The sequence below is a fragment of the Phyllostomus discolor genome, chromosome 13, assembly GCF_004126475.2.
Source record: "Phyllostomus discolor isolate MPI-MPIP mPhyDis1 chromosome 13, mPhyDis1.pri.v3, whole genome shotgun sequence".
NCBI lineage: Eukaryota > Metazoa > Chordata > Mammalia > Chiroptera > Phyllostomidae > Phyllostomus > Phyllostomus discolor.
Window position 1 is genome coordinate 46,301,486 of NC_040915.2, and position 20,397 is coordinate 46,321,882.

At 61.6% G+C, this 20,397-nt stretch overlaps 1 protein-coding gene across 5 annotated transcripts in view; it reads right to left on the reverse strand.

Annotated features, from left to right (window-relative positions):
• HECTD4 (HECT domain E3 ubiquitin protein ligase 4) overlaps window positions 1–20,397 on the reverse strand; it is a 154,528-nt gene that overhangs the window by 3,841 nt on the left and 130,290 nt on the right. For 4 of the 5 annotated variants that reach the window (XM_036014941.1, XM_036014939.1, XM_036014940.1 and 1 more), the window contains exons 57-73: window positions 19,148–19,353; window positions 18,722–18,852; window positions 18,237–18,442; window positions 16,641–16,820; window positions 13,859–15,165; window positions 12,263–12,470; window positions 9,647–9,870; window positions 9,407–9,558; window positions 8,037–8,143; window positions 7,208–7,331; window positions 6,807–6,997; window positions 5,909–6,055; window positions 4,964–5,083; window positions 4,154–4,309; window positions 2,568–2,671; window positions 2,162–2,383; window positions 57–223 (exon numbers count right to left, since the gene is read on the reverse strand). In XM_036014941.1, coding sequence (XP_035870834.1) covers window positions 57–223; window positions 2,162–2,383; window positions 2,568–2,671; window positions 4,154–4,309; window positions 4,964–5,083; window positions 5,909–6,055; window positions 6,807–6,997; window positions 7,208–7,331; window positions 8,037–8,143; window positions 9,407–9,558; window positions 9,647–9,870; window positions 12,263–12,470; window positions 13,859–15,165; window positions 16,641–16,820; window positions 18,237–18,442; window positions 18,722–18,852; window positions 19,148–19,353 — 3,952 coding nt within the window. The remainder of the gene's footprint in view (window positions 1–56; window positions 224–2,161; window positions 2,384–2,567; window positions 2,672–4,153; window positions 4,310–4,963; window positions 5,084–5,908; window positions 6,056–6,806; window positions 6,998–7,207; window positions 7,332–8,036; window positions 8,144–9,406; window positions 9,559–9,646; window positions 9,871–12,262; window positions 12,471–13,858; window positions 15,166–16,640; window positions 16,821–18,236; window positions 18,443–18,721; window positions 18,853–19,147; window positions 19,354–20,397) is intronic. The other variant, XM_036014938.1, reaches the window with a different exon arrangement.

A 20,397-nucleotide genomic window follows, 5' to 3' on the forward strand; every position in this document is an offset into this window, starting at 1 on the left:
GCCCGTGCCCGGGTGCCGCCGGCACGGCCAGCCCCCGCCCCCGCACACACACTCACGCCACAGGGATGTGCCGGCCGCGGCTGCACAGCTCCACCTCCTCGCCCGTCATGGTCAGGTAGGTGAACCGGCAGCAGGGCTTGTTGGGGCTGTCGGGGCTCTCCAAGGCCAGGTGCTGGGAGGCGATCTCGGCGCACAGGGCCTCCAGCTCGGTCTCATCGTTGATCTGGGACGCAGAGGCAGCCGGAGACTGACTGCCCGCTCCCAAGGCCCCCAGGCCCCTGGGAGACGGACCCGGGACCTCCAGATGGGCGGACCCCAGGCGCAGTGTGGGCAGGGGCTGGCTACCCTTGGCCATAAAGAATGGGCACACGGCATGGGCCTGGCCACCAGGGCCGGCCACCCGCTTAGGGAGCGGCACGTGAGCCCCCAGGTGCAAGGCTTTCCCTATGGCTGTTCAGAGGCCGCTGCCGCTCTCCCTGGAGCGGACGCAGAGGTGACGTGCACACCTTGCCCTGCAGGGGGCCCTCTGGAGACCAACTGCTGGTGCTGTCCTCCGAGCTCCCGGAGCCAGCCCTGCCCGGAGCCACTCCAGGTGTGTGCGTTCAGTTTTAGGAGCAAGTCGTGCACAGAATACTTTTCTAAGCTGGTTTGGGCTGGGCTTCCTGTCACTTGCCAGCAGAGAGCCCCGACTTACTCCCCCTGTGGAGGGTGTACGGGCTCCTCCACCCTTGGGCTCCTCCACCCTTCGGCGCCCCACGGTTAGGGGCACTGTGCATGCAGGCTGGGCTACTGACGACGGGACTCGACCCAGAGGAGGAGACCCTGCAGCTCCAGGGGGTGAATTGAAGGTGTGGGTCAGGGCCCGAGTGTGTGCGTGCCTGCGCGGCAGCGCCCCCCCCCCCCCCCCCCCGCCGCCAGCTCTGCTCTCCCTGGTGTTCCAGCGCCCTCTGGGGCCTTGCCCATGCCCTGCCCTGGCTGGACTATCTGCCTGGACACCGTCTCACGTCCCCTGCCTGCCCGAGGCCCAGGCCGTTGCCCACAGCCTGGGAGATGTCTCAGAGTGGGGCCTGGAGGGCACTCACAAGCCCCGGCCCATGGGGGCACTCTGCTTTCACACTTCTGCCTCACCCCTGTTTTTGCTTCCGAGGCACTGGGATCCAGTATCTTGGCTTTCCTGCTCCCTTGTGCAGTCTGCCCTCAAGTGGCAGCTGAGGGGATGACTACAGAGGGCCTGGCAAAGCCAACCCCCGCAGAGGGCCGGAACGGTTTGTGCCAGTGGGGGCAGGGCCCGCTGACACCCTCCTGGGAACCAAAGTGTCCCAGGTTCGATTCCCAGCCAGGGTACATGCCTGGGTTGCAGGCCATAACCCCCAGCAACCGCACATTGAAGTTTCTCTGTCTCTCTCCCTCTATCTCCCTCCCTTCCCTCACTAAAAATAAATAAATAAAATCTTAAAAAATAAAAACAACAAAAAAACCCCCTCCTGCAGCTGAGGCCCCCATGGAGCAGCCTCAGACAAGCCCAGACACAAGGCCAGCTCCCTTGTGAGCGAAGGCAGGTGGCCTGCCAAGGGGAGAGGCTAGATCCAAGGCCACGGTCACCCCTGCTGGGGCAGCCCAGGGGGGCTGTGGGTGCCTGGTGCCACAAAGCTTTCAGTGGGCCAGCCGTGGCCCAGCAGCAGCCCGGGCACCGGCCACACCCCTCCAGGGCCTGGGCTGGGTGTGGAGATGGACGTTCACACGTGGCCATGGCCTCGCTATCTCTGCGGGTCCCAACGCACAGAGGGGGGACACAGCGCCTCATTCCTCCGGTCTCCCTGGCCAGCCTCAGGGGGCCCCGGGAGCTGACCTGGGCTCGGGCGAAGCCCTGAAACAGAGCCCCTCCGCTGACACTGGGCAGCCTTCCCGCCCTGACACCTCCGCTCAGTCATGCGCCGGGAGCCCCCGCCTGGCGGCCCCGCGGGGCTGGTAGGGTCACCGCAGGCGGCCGCTGTCATCGGGGGGGGGGGGGGGGGGGCCGAGGCTCTGGTCTCCAGGAAGGAAGCTCTCTGGGAGACCCTACCCGTCCTCGGCCGGGAGCTCGGGTCCCCTGGGCCACCGTGGCGGCAGTAAGGGTCCCAGGGGCCCTGCTGTCCCCCCGAATAAACGCGCTTCCACTCACACTCTCGAACTTCTTGACGTAGTTGTAGGTGAGCACGTCGGCCTCCTGCAGGTCCCGGTCGGCGTCCAGGGGCTCGCCCACCAGCGTCTTCCAGAAGGAGGGCAGCAGGTCCAGGGGCAGAGGGACGTCTGCGCGGATCGCGATGCCCAGCAGCTGGCCCAGGAAGTGCAGCAGCTGCTCCTCCCCGTAGGTGATGGGGCTGGGGGTCAGGATGTACTTGCCCTGGGCGTGGGGACACGGGCCAGGTGACTGGTGCGTGCCAGGGGACAGCCAGTGCTGGCCCCCAGACCAGGGAGGCTTGCGAAAGGACGGGGAGCTGAGGGGACACCCCCCAGGAGCCACTGCCCCTTGAGATCTGACTGCTGGGGCGCCGGACCTCAGCGACCCCAGGGCTCAGGAGCCGTACCTTGTTCTTGTTGACGGCCGAGCTGGGGCACAGCAGGAGCAGGGACAGCGAGGAGCTCTGCAGCTCCTTACACACCTGCCACAGGAAGTGGCGGAAAGAGCCGCCTGCGGACAGATGGAGCCCCGTCAGCACCGCCACCTGCCGGCCTCCCTGCCCAACACGCTGCGTCCGCGCCGGGGCATCAGCTCCTCCACCAAGCTGACTGCAGCTACGGTGCGGCAGAAGGAACACTCACTCCCCAGGAGCCAGGAGACCCGGGGTCAAATCCTGCCGCGTCACTTGCCAGGCAGGGAATCACTCCGTTCCCTGAGCCGGCCTCCGCCACCCAATCGGACGGGGACAGTCACTGCACCCACCACCGCACAGGCTAGTTGCCGGCGTGTGTGGTCCACGCCTGTCCCCTGTGCCCAGGGCGGGGCCCGTTTCACACCCAGGGGTGCTCCCTCCGAGGCCCAGGGGCCCGGTGTCTGTGCAGGGGACACACAGGGCACGGACGGACGCACGAACCCACGCCAGGGGTGACGGGCGATTATGAGCTTCCTGCGGCTGCCATTCCAAAGGCGCCTTTGGGTCTCTTGCAAGCTCCTCTGGGGCAGGGCCTCCTCCAGCCTGTGTGCACACTCTCGGCCAGCGCCCCGAGGCCAGGAGGCTCTGAGGACAGCTGCGCGTGGCTGGTCAGGGCCACGTGGAGGGCGTGCTTGGGGACCGATGTCAGGGCCTGGCCCTCACTCAGCTTCCAGGAAGAGGCAGGAGATGCCTGCCAGCTGAAGCCACCAAGTTCAAGGGTGGCGCTTTGGAATCGGACAGACCTGGGTTTGAACCCCAGGTAGCTGCTGCCTGACCTTGGAGAGGCTGCTTACCTCGCCAGTGGCGCAGGTTACCTCTCTGTGAACCGGGACGGCACTGGTGTCTCGGGAAGTTCTGGCGCTTGGGGGAATGCAGCGTGTTGTGGGGGGCCTGGCGCATTAGGAGCCCTGCTTTTGGGGAACCCGGGGGTGTCTCCTCAGGACCCCTCAGTGCCAGCTGAGACGCCACTGCCGGGCCAGTGCCCCCAGCGCCAGAGCAGGGTTGGGGCTGGGGCCGCTGCAACAGTCCCCCCCACCACAGTGCGCCCGGGTGAGAGCCAGTCTCCTCCCCCACCCGGAGCGGGGCGAGCTCCTGCGTGTCTGGGACTACAGTGACTGGGAGAGGGCCACGCAGGAACGTTTTCTGAGCTGCTCGCCCTCATGCTGACGGCGTGAAATGACAGAGGCCCCATTTCCGTTAAGGGGTCCTGACGCCTGTCTCTCACGGGACACTTACGAGCTTTTAGTCCAAGCATCGCCCAGCCAGGGGGCCCCCCGGGGAGGGCCAGTCTGCATGGAAGTGTCCTTCCCGCACCCACCCTGTCCCCGACCACAGGCGTGGTCCCCAAGCCTGGATGGCACTGGGTTGAAGTCCCAGACCAATGGCAGACACAGTTCGCACCGGAGGCAGGTGGCTCTGACTCTTGCGGGCAGTTTAGGCAAAAACCGCCTCAGGATTTTACTCAACACAGCCTCCGCCCTGGACGGGCTGGAGGAGGGCCTGCCGGGGCAGCCACCTACTGGTGCCATGCACCTCCTCCCCGGTGAAGCGGATGTTGAAGGCGTAGGTGGGGTCGCCGCCACTGGCCAGTTTGACGCACAGCTGAGAGGAGGGCACCGAGGCGAGCTGCCGGGCAGCTTGGCAGAAGTAGGAGTTCTCGGACGCTCTGATCTCCCCTGGAAAGAGAGACGGGGACGGGGAATGGCTGCCTGCGCCCGCCCAGGGCCGTCTCGGGTCCCCCCCACCACAGGCAGCACCCTGCCCCGCCCCTGCCTCCCCCCGCCCCCACCTCCCCCGTCCCTGGTGCGGCCCCCGTGCCCACTCTCTGCTCCGCACACGTCTTCAGCTCTCTCCTGCCTTGGCCGCGGGGTGCCCTCATGGGAGAGCCTTCCCGGTTCTCCAGGCGTCGGCCCCTCCCCTCCTTGCCCTCCTTGCCCTTGTCTCCAGGGGAGCTCGCTCCCCCGCACCCTGCCCCTCAGGCCCCTCTCTTTGGTGCCAGAGCCCTGATTTTAGCAGATCCGTGGCCAACCACAATGAAGCCTGCGTTTGCCCCCGCGCCCGCAGTGAGGTGTGGCCACCAGACGGACAGACAGGACGGAGTCTCCACTGAGGCGTAAAGGGAAGGCTCCCCTGCCCCTGCCGCCTGGAGTGCAGAGCTCACGGGGGACTCTGAAGCCAGCAGCCACCACCAGGGGGACTCGAGCACACGGGCAGCGAGGGCACAACGGCAGAGCAGCCGGGCGAGGGAGGAGCTGTAGCGGGAGCCCTCGCGCCCTCCTTCCGGAGGCGTCCTCCACGTGCCCCTCTAGCCCAGGTAGCGGGGCTCTCACCTCCCACAATCTCCAGGGGGTCCAGGGTGATCTCAGGCGCCGCGTGGTCGGCGGTCCTCTGCACCGTGGCGTTCAGCACCCGGTTCATGACGGTCACCTTCGTGTCATAGAAGATCAGCCCTGGGGGAGGGACGTGGGAGAGAGGCTGGGATGGGGCTGCTTCCCTTCTTTTCCCGTCACCCTGGGGCCCGGCCGAGGCCATGCTGTCCCGCTACATCTGTCCAGTCTCCCCTGGGCCCCCCTCAGGTCCCTGGGTGGGGGCTCGCACACCATACTGGGGCGGGGTTGGGGGGGTGTCAGCGGTCGGGGCTTCTGGAGAACGCTCTGTTCGGGTCTGCCCGAGTGTCCACACACAGACTCTTGGACTCCGTCACGCCCAGCTGGCAGAAACCCGGACCCAAACACGCAGCGAACAAGGGGGTTGGCCCTGGCATCTCCCGAAAGAGCAAACAACAAAAACCACCCACATGCCCCCCAACAGAGAGAACGCAGCGACCGACTCGGCACTGGCATGGCGGGGAGCGAGGCAGGCTGGCCCCGTGCGCGCCCCTGCACGTCTCCGAGGCAGGCGGTCCAACAGAAAACGGAGTGCAGAATGAGTGTGCAACACCCACTCCGATGAAAACACCAAGTGCGTGTGTGTGCGAGCTCGAGCGTGTGCGTCTGTGTGTGAACTGAAACGTCTGGAAGGACTGATGGCCAACCTGTTCGCGGCCCTCTGGGAGGCAGCAACCTGGGGGCAGAGGGTAAGCCAGAGCTTTCACTGGGTGTCTTCCCGACCAGGCTGACGCGAGTTTGGGGGGTCTCCTCCCCTCAGGGCGCACTGGTGTTTCAGAGCGCAGTGGAGCGGCCGCTCCAGGGCAGGCCAGCACGGCGAGCGTAAGGCCGGGTGGGGGCTGTCCTCAGGGGCAGTGGCCTGTGGGACGGCCCCGGGGCGGCACTGACCTTTGGCCTCCTTCAGCAGGGCGGCGATGCTGTGCGTGAGCGTGGGCGTCTGGCGCAGCTCCACCAGGGGCAGGAAGAAGGTCTCCAGCGTGGTGTTCAGGGACTGCAGCAGGGCGAAGCGCAGGCGCAGGCTCTCCACGGGCACGTCTGCGGGGCACGGGGAGGTCAGGCTGGGGGCCCGGCCGGGCCAGGCTGAGACTCCCTCCGTGAGCAGACTCAGGTGGTCCCCGCCCCTGGGGAGGACTGCCAGCAGCGGGGCGTCTCCAGTGGGCCCAGGAGGGTCCGCGGTGGATTTTGTCTCCCGAGGTGCCTGAGACAAAGGGCGAGGCCCAGGCGGGCCAGCGGGAGGCCCTGGCTCTTAAGGACTCCAAGGTCCCCTGCCCACCTCTGGGCCATGCTGGACTGTGCACTATGTTATTTTTAAATTTTTAATTTTGAAATAATTACCAATGCACAGGAAGTTGCAATAACAGTGTGCAGCCCTGTGTGCCCTTCCCGCAACGTGGCTCTGGAGCGGGAAGCTGGGAACCAGGCACACCGCCCTCCACCTGCCCGTCCTCACACCTGTCTCCTCCCTACCTCGCAAGGCCAGCGCCGGGACAGCTCCTTGCCCACAGTCCCCCCCCCCCCCCCCGCCCCCACGGCGCCCAGGAGAGAGCAAGGGCTCTGGACCCGCGGCTGAGCACGGGGGCGCAGGCGAAGCAGCAGCCTGAGTGCACGTGGGGATGGCTGCCAACCTGTCGTGACGGTCACTGCCCAGGGGCGGGCTCACGGAGGAGGACTGTTTCTGCGTGCGGTATCTGCGTGCACGTTCCTGGTGCTATGCGGGGGGGGCGCGCACCCAGACAAGGCGGCACGCCAGGCTCTCCCAGAAAAGCGTCCCCCCAGGGCCACATACTCAAGAGACAGGCCACTCTGGGGTCGGTGGCGTCCGCAGGGTCCAGATACACCTCGTGGGGGTGGAGCCGCGCAGGCGTGATGGCCAGGTGGCGGCAGAGCCGGTTGATGTACTGCACGAGCGCCACGTCCATCTCCAGCGTCCACTTCCGCGAGGCCTTGTGCGCGTGGCGGACGTCGATGCAGGCGCACCTGCGGGCAGAAGGGCGCGGTGGGCAGAGGCCGCGGAGTCCCCGGGGGCCACGTCCAGCTCCCGGAGGCCCTTTGTCAGATGGCCCTGCCCCTGGGCGTCACAAACAGGGCGGAGAGAGTGGCTCCCCAGGACGGGGTTTCTTGCGACGCGCCCGCGGCTGCCAACAGTTTCCACAGGAGGCACCGCAGGGCCGAGGGGCCGCCTCTCACCTTTCGAAGTGCAGGTCGTAGCCGCAGGACAGGATCGCCCTCCAGACGCTCCGGATGTCCTGCTTGGCCCGGTCCACCACGAACTTGTGGAACCCCTCCAGGGTCAGGTACTTCTCCTCGGGGACTGACGGAGGTGTCCACAGCGTTAGGGACTTGGTGGGAACTGCGCACAGTGGGGCCGCGCCGCACGCTCCGGTCGCTTCCTCTCTTTCAGGGCCCAACCCACCTGACCCCCATCTCCCACCGTCTCCCACCGCCCCCGGGTCAGGGGGCGGCCCTCTCCGCCCACGGCCCAGGCCCCCGCATCGCCCAGGCTGGTTGGCGCCTCTGAGCTGCAGCCTCGCGCCATCTGTCTAGTCACCAAGTGGTGCCGTGCTCCCCCACAGCCCTGTCTCTGTCTAATCTCAGAGACTTTCGAGACTAGTCCTGTGACCAGGAGAGCGGCACTCTCCACTTCTGCCCGGGCTTTAGGGGACCAGAGTTCTAACGCTCCAGGTAAGAACCCGCTGGAAGGGGGTGCGTAGGCACATGTCCAGCTCTTTGCCTTCAGTCACGACCATCCAGTTTTCGCCTCGGGCATACACTATTTCTGGGGCTGCCACTGTGACCTCTGTAAGTTCACGACCATCGAAGCAGCACCCTGGGGCAGTGACCAGCACTGGCCAAGTCTGTGGCCCCAGTGTCTACAGCAATGCGGCCCCTGCCCACAATGAAGCCCAAGGGCGCCCAGCTGGTCAGGCAAAAGCAAAGAGGCTGGTCCGCAGGTGGACCCCCGCACCCAGGGCGGCAGCCGCGCCACACCGGCGTGAGCCCCACATTGCTCCCTCACCTTCTTGTTTTTTGGTGGGTGACTTTTCTGGGTCCTTCTCATCGGGCTTGCTCTTTTCCGGGGACTTGGGCTTCACAGTCGGCTTCTTCTCGCTCAGGGCAGTCCTGCTGTAGACACAGCACTGGGCTGGGCACTCCTGCGGCCACACCCCTCCCGACAGAGGAGACGGGGAGCCTCACTCGTGCGTGAGTTCGCTCGGGGTTCGGACGGGGCCGGGGTCGAGGCCAGCTTTGTCCGTGCCCAGCAAAGTTAACTGAGCGTCAGTGGTCGAGACAAAGGATACTGTCCAGTGTGAGAGACACCTGAGAAGCACTTCCCAGACATTCCTTCTCATCCCTGCAGAGCTGCGCTGTCCGAGAAGCAGCCACTAGCCACATGCGGCTACTTGAGTTTAATTATTAAAATAAAATGACAAATTCCACTCCTTGGCTGCACTCAACACATCTCAGGGGCTCGTGGGTGGCCAATGGCTACTGTGTCGAATAGCACAGGTTGAGAAACAGCCCAGATTTCCACCACGCAGACAGTTCTACCAGGTAGTACTCATTTAAACGCACCCTTTATATGTAATCAATGAAAAGACCCCTTATTTTTCTGGTTATTTACACAATTCCTCGAGACTCCTGCTAAGGAACACTTTGCTATCAGAGTTTCAACTATGAGGACTTGAGAGTCATAAGCCTGTCTCTAAAGAAAATCCTATTAAACATGCACACATGTGCACGCGGACTGGTGTGTAGCTATTAAACAAAGGAACAAGGAAGTTCTTTTAGTGCAAGACGAGTAGAAAGGCAGGCAGCCGGCCAGGAGCCGGCGGTGGGCGCGGCCCCCAGCTCTGGGCGTGTGACAGAGTCTGCAAGGCTGCGTGAGTGGCCGGGGCCGTCTCAGGGAGGGGACTGGGGGGATTGAGGACGGACAGAAAGAAGAGTGGCTTTTCACTGCTTATACTCTTGAACTTTGGACCATTTTAGCCCTTTAAAGTTTAAGAAGAAAGATACATACACATGAATACAATGCTATGTACTTAAATGTTAAAAGTAGTTGCTGTGCATTGGGTAGTTCAACTTTTTCAATATGCACGTATTCATTTTACAGTCTTTCTGTAATCACTATGCATTATTTGTGTGGCTAACGGAGGTTAGAATTTTAAGCAGGTCTGTACATCTTAGACGCTTTATCAATGCAGGCTGGCCCGCTAGCCAGCCTGTGGGGTCCGGCTGTTCCTACCCTTGCGAAGACAATGAAAGGCTCTCTACCAGCTGACCCGAGCAGCACAGAAGAGCCAGGACGCCCAGCCTCCCAGGAGCCTGCTCGGGCGTGGCCCCCGTGTACCCCAGCCAGCCCACCCTCCGAGCTCCGCAGACGCTCACCTGACGCTGTTGAGGACAGCCTTCTCCTTGGCAGGCGGCTTGGTGATGGGCCGCTTCGTGCTCACCACCTTCATGGGGTGCTGCTCCTTGCCGGCCTTGCTGTACTTGCCCTTGTCAAACTTGGGCTTTGGCACACCGTACTTCCTCAGGATCTGTGGGGCACCAGAGGGGGAGGGTCCTCAGGCTCCCCCTGAGACACCCCTGAGGCTCAGATCAGGTAGGACAGGGAGGGACAGCTACCTGGGTGAGCTGGTCCTCTAGAACCTTCTTTGGAGGCCGGACATTGGTGAAGAAGAGGTGGAGGAGATTGCCTGGCGTCTGGGAGTTGATCTGCTCTTTGCTAAGATAAATGTCAGACACTTTGATGGGCTTTGCTGGCGTCAGGCTCAGCATCTGCTCTGAGTGGGCACAGCTCTTAAATATCTCCGTCAGCACCTCTCTGGCCCCGGGCACCAGCTTCTCGCCTGTCAGAACGAGGGGGGCAAAACAACCCGCCGTGAACACGCCGTGTCAGCGTAAGCCCCGCGGCAGTCTATTCTGCATGAACCATTTCCTTCTAGAAGCGGGCAGCAGACATTCAGCGGTGACGGGGAGCTGTCCCCCAAAGCCTCGCTTCCCCCTGGTGGGCATACACCGCAGCCACACGTCCAGGCCTCTCTGCTGTCAGGTGTGGCTCTGTGACCCGGACGTTAGCCACTCTGGAGCCGGGTGGCTTCCACTGTGCCTGTCCGCCCCCCCCCCCCCCCCCCCCCCCCGCTGCAGAGCAGTGACGGGCCCCCTGGGACGACAGAGCTCAGCGCTCACCCTGGACTCTTACACGTGCAAGATGGAAACTTCCACTGGGTTGGAGCCACTGAACTCGCGGGGCTGTTTATCACGGCAGTGTAACCTGCCGTAACCGCGACAGCGTGTTTGTGTGGGAGAGAGAACCCCACAGGGTCAGGGGGATGCGGAGCCTGCAAGTGTTTTTAGTGAATGTACAAGTTGTCAAAACAGTTATTGCTTGTTAGAGAACAGGCTTCAAAAGTCATACGGTGAGTAGGTGGAAAAAGAAAGTTTTCTGATACAAGAAAATTGTCTGGGAGCACAGAAAAAAATACTTATTTCCCCCCAGCAAACAGGTGCTCCCAAAGGTGCTCTCCCCATTCCTGCAGGGCCCGTCTGCATGCCTCCCACGGCCAAGGCCCCGCCCCCTTCTCCTCCCTGCCCCGCCCCCTCCTCTCCCTGGTAGGGGGTGGTGAGCACACACAGAGCCTCGCAGGGTCAAGCCCGGCCAGCAGGGGGCAGGTGTAAGGGAGCAGTGGCTGAGCCCTAAGAGCTGACTGACTTAGGGAAACCACAAGTGAAAGAATACTGAGCAAAGAAGGCGTGGTAGCAATGCGGCAAATACGTTGCCAGACACTGAGTACCTTACGTGGAAGGTTTGCCTCTAACAGGATCAGGAACGAGAACTAAATTCTGACCCCAAATACGACAAGACTGGGAAAGCAGTAACTGTGGCAGAGAAAGGCCTCTGGCCCCCATCGATCTGACGCTTCCCACGTGGGCAGCCTCGGGGGCGAAACCTACTCGGACACGGGAACAGGGCCAGAGCGGGGCTCGGACAGTGAGCTGGCCCCGAAGGCCCTCCAGTGCACAGTCCCCCCAAAACTCAGTGATCGAGGTACACATTTCAGTGCAGTATTTTAAAAACTTAACATCCAAAAAACCCACGATAAGCAGAGGATCAACAGTACTTTGCTGAGTCGTGTTAAGGTCTGATGTAAGAGGAAAAATCAGTAAAAGCGACTTGTCAATATTTAAAATGTTAACATTTTGTTCATCATGCTTTAATTTTAATTTGTACAAATATTTCATTAAAACATTATTTTTCTAGATTAATTTTTTGGAGCCCCACTAAATTTTGTGCCCAAAGCCTCACCGCACCCTAGTGCTAGCGCTGAGGGGCATTTCAGAACTTCATGATGGGGAGCGAGCAGCTGAAACAGCAACAGCACAGCCCGGACTCACCACTGCGTTTTTGTGCACGAAAACCAACACGCAACAGCCCTACTGTGAAACTCCGAGCGACAGTGAGGACTGAGAAGGCACAGCATGGATTAAACCCCGAGAGGCCAGTGTGCAACTCGGGTGAGCACACAGGGGACCCCAGCCGCAGCACGGAGGGGGAACGGCGGCTGCCACTCCAGAGCCCACAGGAGCAGGCGGCCTTCTGTGGGCTCAGCTCTGCGGGGCCGGGGTGAGCCCTCGGCGTCCCAACAGGAGGAGCAGGCAAGCCAGCCAGGGCCCCCCCGCCCCCCACAGAGCCTCCAGGATGACAAAGTGGGGCCATGGGAAGAGGAGCGGGAGCTGTTCCTCCCCCAGTGATAGGTTTTAAAGGGCGAAGCACTCACTGCCCTCGAGCACACGACCAAATAATCACCAGCTACGTCCTAGGTACATGCCAGCTCCACAAACCAGGGGCGGCCTGGCTAGAGAGAGAGAAATACGACCTGAATGCAAGCCCACGTTCACGTCTGAGGCCAGCCGTGGCACAGCCCCTCCTGGTGGTCCTGCGGCCAGCTGGCACACAGCGGCCCACGCAGGGGCTGCCCGCCCAGCCCTCTGTCCACGTCGTATGAAGAGGCGCAGGGTGAATCTCCTGTTAGCCAAGCGACAAACCTCATGTCCCTGCTTCCCGACACCCCAGAATCAGTTCTTCCGTCTGCAAATCCAGGGGTGCCCCCAGAGTTCACGTGTAAGATGTTAAAAATACAGGAAATTGGGAACGGAGAAGGGAATAATTTTCATTCCATCTTTCCTATAAATTTGAAATTGCTAAAAAAAAGTCTGTTAGTGAAGCAGGCCCAGACGCACCTTTAATCGACTTGTCGTTGAAGTAGTCTTCCAGCCCCGGGCTGCCCTGAGTGTCGAACAGACTCTGGTTCACGACCGACACAGTGAGGATCTCCTCCGTGGACATCTCCATCAGCTCGTCCTCCCCGTCCAGGCTGGACAGGCCGATCAGGTCGTTGTTGTTAAACAAGCTCGCTCGGATCTTCTCGATCTTGGCCCGGGACCGTATCTGCGCGGACAAAGCGCAGGGTCAGGCCGGGGCAGAGAGCCACCCTCCTCCGACCAACCCTGCCTCCTCCTGCCCCCCCCTCTCCCCGCTGGAGCCCTCTCCTCCTTCTCCTCCTCGACGTACCATACCGGCCCACGTGGGGCGAGCAGCCCTTCAGGGAGACAACCCAACTGGAAATCTGTTGCTAAGCTCCAGCCAGGCCTGCGGCTTCACCCCAACACCCAAGGGACAGAGTCCTTGCCAGGCTCGGAGCCAGTGCCCAGGAAGAGGGCCGCTGGGTTCCAGAGGCGACTCTGGGAGGAGACGAGCTCGGGGCCCTGAGCCCCTCCCACAGCCAGCGAGGCCGTGGGAACAAGGCACCCGGAACCCCCCTCCACACCCAGCAAGAAGGACAGTCTCCTCGGAGCCCGGCTCTCGGCACACAGCGGAGCAGGGGGTCACAGGACACAGGACTCCCAGGCAAGGAGGCCCAAGACACGGGGTCCTGAAGTGGAAACGTGACCCGGCCACATGTGTAAGACCTGAAACTCAGAGTCACCGGGGACACTGGCAAGATCTCTCTCCTGCTGCTTAGTGCGGGTCCCGCCTGTGGTGGCAATGTTTTTTTCTTTTCTTTTTTTTTTTTTAAGATTTTATTTATTTCCCTGGCTGGCGTAGCTCAGCGGATTGAGCGTGGGCTGTGAACCAAAGTGTCGCAGGTTCGAGTCCCAGTCAGGGTACATGCCTGGGTTGCAGGCCATGACCCCCAGCAACCGCACATTGATGTCTCTCTCTCTCTCTCCCTCTTTCTTCCTCCCTTCCCTCTCTAAAAATAAACAAATAAAATCTTAAAAAAAAAAAGATTTTATTTATTTATTTATTTTTAGAGAGAGAGGAAGGGAAGGAGAAAGAGGGAGATGTACAAGAGAAACACCGATCAGTTATACCCTGACTGGGATTGAACCTGCAGCCCAGGCATGTGGCCTGGCTGGGAATCGAACCAGTGACCTTTCACTTTGTGGGACAAGGCCCCACTGCTGAGCCATGCCGGTCAGGGAACGTGATGACAAAGTGCACAAGCCCCTCAGAAAGACCCCCGTGGGGCCTGGGTTGGAATGCGCTTAGCAGAGCCCATCCACCAGCAGAGGTCAGCCGCCAGGCCCCTCTGCCTCCGCCCCACTCAGCAATCCACTGCATGTGCTTCCCGACAGCAGACTTGCCAGCACTCTCGCTCAGACGATCAGCATGACGAATCACTGCTGTTCCCACCAGCTGCCCCAGGGAGCCCCTCAGTGCCCTAGCGTCACCTGTTAGGTGACACCCCGGAAGGGCAGTGGAAGGCCCAGAGACCCATGAGGGCGTCAGGGCGCCCGTGACTGGAGTGGCTGCCGAGGCCTGAGAGCTGTTACCTCCACGACCGCGAAGCCTTTGATGGGGCGCGCTGCGAGGGGCTGGGTGTCCAGGGCCGTGGCTGTGTACACGGAGCCCATGTCCAGTACCGAGGCCGTCTCTACGTTGTCCAGCGGCTCCCCCAGGCTGCCCAGGCTGCCCAGGCTGCCGGTGCTGCACAGGGAGATGTCCAGGCTCTCCTGGCTGGACACCACGTGGGGCTCCAGCAAGCCCGGAGGGATGGGCAGCTCGAGGCCTGCGGGCAGCAGATCCACGGACAGGTCGCTGACTGTCTGCGAGACGCCCTGCGAGCTGCAGATGGAGGCCTGGCTGGTGGAGGCGGATGCGCTGATGCTCATGGCCGGGGTCAGGCTGCTGGACGTGCTGACCTCCAGGCTGTCTGTGCTGGGGAAGCCGAGGGCCTTCTCAGGCTCGGCCTTCCCATCACTGCCCTCGGCCTTGTCTTTTGGCTTCTTGGGGTCCTCGTCCTGCAGAGGAATGTAGATCTCGTCTTTGAAGACCCCGCCGTGGGCATTGCAGGCCTTGCGGATGGCACTTCTGACGATGCCCTCGTCCAGGTGGGTGGGGATTCCTGAGATCACCAGCAAGCGGCTGTGGGCGGTAGGGCCGACCAGGGCCTGGCAGGCGTCGGCGATGGCGTCGCTCGTCACGCCCAGGCCCTGCGGGTCCTTCCTGGTGAGGTGCCGGAGAATGATGAGCAAGGTGAGCGCGCGGTGGAACCACAGCATGTCCTCGGGCTTGCCGCCCCCGATGCTGAGCACGGCGGGGTCGGAGTCCACGGAGCGGGGGGACTGGCGCTTCCCGGAGGAGGAGGCCTTTTCCCGCTTCATCTTGACTTTCTTCCGCTTGGACAGGAGGCTGGGGCTCTGCGGGGTCTGTCCCGGGGAGGACGACGAGGAGGAGGACGAGTCACTGAGGTTTGGGGCGGTCGTCGAGGTCACTCCGCTGGCCGAGACACTCATGTTTGTGGGCAGGGTCACTTCGGCCACCGCCAGGCAACCTTCCATGAGCGCATGGAAGTACGTGGAGAACCTGCCCTGGTCGGCGGCCGCCGCTGTCCCTGCGCCCCCACAGGTGCTGCCCGAGACCCAGCTCTGGGTCTCCTCGTCGTACAGCTTGTGGAGCTCCGACTGCAGGGCCATCAGCATGGCCAGACAGGGGTTCAGCTGGAGGGCGATGGACGAGGACAGGCCGGCGGGGTGCTTCCTCTGCTCCAGGGCGTGCACTGTGCGCAGCAGCTCCGCCAGGAGGTGGAAGACGAGCTCCTTCACGCAGGCCGCCATGTCTGTGGTCCACAGGAAGTTCCCTGGGGCGAGCACAAAGCAGGCATCACGCACAGGGCCCTCGGTACGGGCCAGGCACCGTTCTAAGCACGTTAACGGGCTCAGCCCCCACAGCAACCCTGTCAGACAAGTGGTGCAGCATCCCCCATCTCACAGGTGGGGAAACAGGCTCAGAGAGCTGAAGGACGTGCCCACGGTCACAGCCCCTGAAGGGGGAGCCGGGCAGGCTGGCTCCAGAGCCTGTGGCTGTCGTAACCCCTGGGGTGCACAACGCGCGGGGCTGGCTCCTGTGGCTGAGGCTGAAAATCACGGTTTTCTTTCTCATCAGGTTACCAAAGCCAGTTGGGGTCAAGTCCCTAGAACAATGTTTTCCGAGCCACCGGATGCTCACTGCTGGGGACATGAGACCCAGTGTCACACACAGCCCAGGAGCGCGCGTGCACACGTACACACACACACACACACACACACCCTGAAGAGTCACCCCTTTTCACACCTTCTTTTAGCCCCGGTTTCGTCAGTGAGGAGGCCTCACTGGAAGCTGGATATTCTCAACAGCGAGTGGGTCACAGACCCCAAGTCTCTGAGGAGCAATGGTATTTAGCCAGAATTTCATAACAGTAACTATTTGTCTTTTTATTTTTATAGTTATCTTCTCATTATATATGGTAAAGGACACTAATTTTTCATTTAAAGTAACATAATGTTTCCTTTAAAAAATAAATTTAAGTTAAAAAAAGAGAAAGGAGGAAACTGTCATAACAACAGTCAAATGCCGAGAGGCACAGTCTGCGGACGTGGCCAGGATCATGGAGGTGGGGGAGAGTGACCAAAGTCCGGGAAATAGTGTCTAGAATGACACGGACCACGCACGTGTACCGAGGTCCCCTTCATGCTGGAGGCGCATCTCACAATCACAGAGTCACGTGGCAGGCAGCGGTTCCCCACGGCCGGGTCTGGGTGACCTACCACGAAGCTCCGGTGAGCCCCACCCACAAAGGAGGGGGCGGAGCCGCCTGCTCTGGGGTGCTGCTGTTTGGTCTTTCTAACCAGAAAGAAACTCATGGTTCTCACAGGACGTGGGCGCGCACACAGGACGAGGGCCAGTGGGGTCCGGGGCCGGGCCCTCGGGGCACGTGTTTCCTCCTCCACTGTCCTTCCTCTGCCATCGGACACTCACGTGGCAGGACAGCGTGGGGAGAATTCCCCACTGAAACTGCAAATGGTGGGGCCCTGAGCCGAGACCACGGACGTCTTGTTCTCGCAGAGAACTGTCCCCTGCTCACCTTCCCCGCTCCACGCCACGTGTGTTCTACAGAGTTTAAATTGGGTGTCGACCTTTAAGAACTGGGGGATTCACACCAGTACCGAGATTTCTGGCTTTTCTTTAAACAACAAGCACTGACACCTGGCAGTCCTGCGCCCACCCCTGCGCCCCCCGAGGCCCCTTCCGCAGGCCCCGCACAGCGGGCCCCGCCCCGAGGGCGGGCAGCCTCACCCAGCAGCTCCACCACTTGCAGGAGGACGGACGTCGGGATGGTGTCCGGCTCGTCTTCGGATTTCCCTTCGCCGCCCTCTGACTTCCAGGACAGCAGCTGCTCTGCAAAGGCCATGGCCAGGGGGAACTCCAGGGGCAGAGAATGCAACACCAGCACAGCTCCGGGAGGCGGGGACACTCCTGGAAGAAGGGGCCAGCGGACAGCTCGTGACTGGCAGCACCTGGTCAAAACCAGCCTGAGGAGAAGCCCTCCAGGTGTCTGTGGAGCAACAGGCCCGCAGCAGTTGGGGGACACCCCTCCGAGCAGCCCGCTTGCCCGTGTGGCAACAGGACAATGACAGCGAGGGGAGCAGGGAAGGGTACCCATTCCCCAGTCAGCCAGGCACCGACCAGCCTGAGGGCCCGGCATGGAAACCGTGAGCTGGGTTTGAAAGACGCTTCACTGGAACCAGCGGTAGAGAGAGAATCAGCCCCTCAGCGCGGCTGTGGTCCCGCGAAAGCACTGCGTTTGTGGCCGGTTTCCAGGGCGAACCACCAGGACCTTGGGCTCTGATTCCCTCCCATCACCCTCTGCACCGCTGTGGCCTGGGTCCGGCCCACGCTGCCTCCGGCGCACTGCGCCCGCGCCCCGGGCAGCACCGGCAGGCACACGCTGCGCACCAGGGTCCTGGCCAAGTCGGGAGCGCCCTGCTGCCTGGCCTGCACCGTGGGGTGAATGCTTACAGGGGAATGTTCACTCGGGAACGACAGGCAAGAGAGATCTGCTGTGCTTAGTAAAAAGTTGTGAGAGCAGCCAGTGGTGTGGGCCAAACACCATGAAAAACCAGACCCTGATAAAAAGATTATACAGTTAAAGGAACATCCTTCCATTTCGTTCCTATGATGTGATGGGCTACGGACAGGCCGAGGCCCATTACGTGGGCTGAAAGTTCCAACATATCTCACAACTGCCTCTGGCAAATACGTGTCTGTCTTTCCTCGTCAAACACTCCAGGAAAGTGCAGCAGGCCCTCAACCAGGTTTTCCCTTCCTCTGTGTGCCTGCTCAGGAGCAGTTGCTGGGTGTGGCACGTGCAGAGGCCTCAGAGGCAGCTTCAGGTTTATGGAGCCAGAGCCCTCAGAGAGGTTAACGACGGATGCCAGGGAGACGAGACCAGCCAGACGAGGCCGACGTGGTGCAGGGTCCTGCTCAGAGAGCTGTTCACCGCTTAGCTGGGGAACAGCCCCTCGTGGAGGCCCACGCCCCAGGTGCCACATCCTACCCAGGAGATGTGGGTTTTAACGAGAACTCAAGGAGAGGCAGCTGGCATCATTCCAGCTAAATGGTGAGACCGCTCTGTCCGGTGGCAGGTGCCCCAGCCCACGTGAGGAGGAAAGGGGATCCCCGCGCAGCCTGGGCAGCACCGGCCAGGCCCTCCCAGGCGGGAGAGGGAGCTCGTTCAGTCTCCTGCATCTAGAACACACCGCCCCAAGCAGTGTTGCTCTTTACCGACAGGACGCTGGCACAAGGCACAAAATCCTTTCCACAGTTAAGGAGAATGAAAGCACAGGGAGACGTCAAGCTGTTCTCATTGCCGTGAGCTCACACAGCACTCACCCAGTTTGATGTGGACCTTGTCTGTGGACAGGATCACAGAAGGGTACTGGTTGGTGGTGGGGGGCGGCGTGAGCCCCGTGTTGGCTGGAGACGCATCCCGGGGGTAACAGATGGCCTCGATGAGGTTCAGCTGGCCGTTCCGCTTCACTTTGTGGCCGAGCCCGTACACAAGCACCCGCGCCCACGGCGCCTTGTACAGAGAGGAGCTGGGGAGGAGGGACGAAGTGAGGGAGCCTGCCGCGCACACAGGGAGCCTCCGCAGACTCTTCATCACGGGCGGGGGGGGGGGGAGAACTCATTCCCCCCACAGCTGAGAAGGCCAGTCTTTATGCAGACTGCTTTCTCAGACATGGAAGGACTACGCATGACTTTCAGATAGAGTAAGCAACAAAGAGAAAAAAACAATTTGTGTTTTTCTTTGTCAAGTCCCCCGGAATCCATTTTACTTTTCTCCCCCATCACCATCTGGAGAGCCGGCGACTTACTCTTTGCGGAAGCCAGACTGACTTTCTTTGCAAGACACCACGACCAAAGCTGCCCCGGGGAAATTAACATCCATGCTGACTTTGGACTCGGAGATCGGAAACTCTTCGGAGGGGAACTGCTCCGGTGCGGTCTGCAGGGGGACGTTGAACAAGAAAAGCACAGACTAAACACAGGAGGCCTCGTCATCTTTCTGGCTCCGAGGCATAGGGCCGAGCCAGCCAGGTTCGGGAGGCCCAGAAAGCCAGGCTGAGGAAGGACAGTGCAGGGGGGACGGCGCAGTCAGAGACAGGACATCAGTATGGGGCTGGGAGGGGGGTGGGTGGGGGCGAGCCTGGGGAAGACAGACTGTCATTTCTCATAAGCACATAGACACCCAGGGACAAGTCGGGACCCAGCCCGGGGACGTGAGAGCTTCAGACTTCTACCTGCAGGAAAGAGCAGATCTGTTTCGTCAGCTCCAGCAGGCTCTCCTCGCCCTGGTGCAGGGTCCGCGTGATGGCCACACCAAGCCACTCTCGCACGGTCTGGGAGCTGCCCTGGTAGAAGAGGTCGGTGGCCGAGCAGGTCTGGGAGTGCACGCAGTGCTGCAGAGACTGGGCCAGGAGGATGGAGCTGGAGCTGATGGTGCCGTCTGCGGACAGGAAAGGAGCCCAGGTTTACCGGCACCACAGCAGCCAGCGGCTGTGAGACTGTAAGCGACAGTGGACAGACTGTCCAGACACCTGGGACGGGCCAGCTTGGGCTTAGGGTCTAGGCGAGCAGATGACAGACATCACCAACCCGGTCCCAAGTGGGGAGAGTGCAGGGAGGGTTCAGGAAATCGGTGCTTTTAAATTTTGTTTTCTTTTAAGCAGCAAAACTATTTCCTAAAATAAAACCTGAAGCGGAGCTGCCCTGGGGCACGGCTTCCCTGAGCCTGCCCGATCTGCCGGGCTGCTCCGGCCGGCCCGCCCCAGGCTGCCCCGGGGAACGCCAGGGGGGGCGCAGAGTGGCGTCTGCAAAGCAAGTGTTAGGTGACTATGGCAGAGCTGCTTCCACAAACACTCTGGAGCTTTCCAGGTACGTTCTGGAACCTCTAAGTTCTTGGGGTGGGCCCGTGGACCCCAGGCACTGAGACGCTCTAGCGGAGGTGCAGCTCGCAGACCGGCTGCGACTCCACGGCTCTGAGATGCCCTTGAGGCTTAGAGGGCCACCTGCCCCCTCACCTCTTGCTCTCATGCCAGTGGCTGGGAGGTCAAGGGCGCGAAGGCCGAAGTGCCCACGGAAGACAGAACCCCGCAGTCTTGGATTGGGCTAAGCAGATTCATCACTTAGCATTCTCCAGGGCAGCCAAGCCACAGCGGCAGCCCTCTTCCCATGCGCCAGGGTGAGCAGACACACACGGCCGGCCCGCTGAAGCAGCGCGGCCTGCAGTCACAATGAAGTGATAGGTCTGCTTCGGAGGACAACAGAACACATTCCCTTCTCTACAGAGTCAGACAGCGCGTCTGTGGCTACAGTACAGCGACTAGACTTCATAAACACTGACTTTTCCTTGACCCACAACTAGTTTGGGAAGCTCAGTGAATTACAGGGCTCATGACTGAAGTGAGGGACACACTTGCATTTTCCAGAGAGCCAGAAGGCACTGCCGAGGCCCCCGTGGCTCCGGACTGCGGTTCCCTGCGCCAGCCGG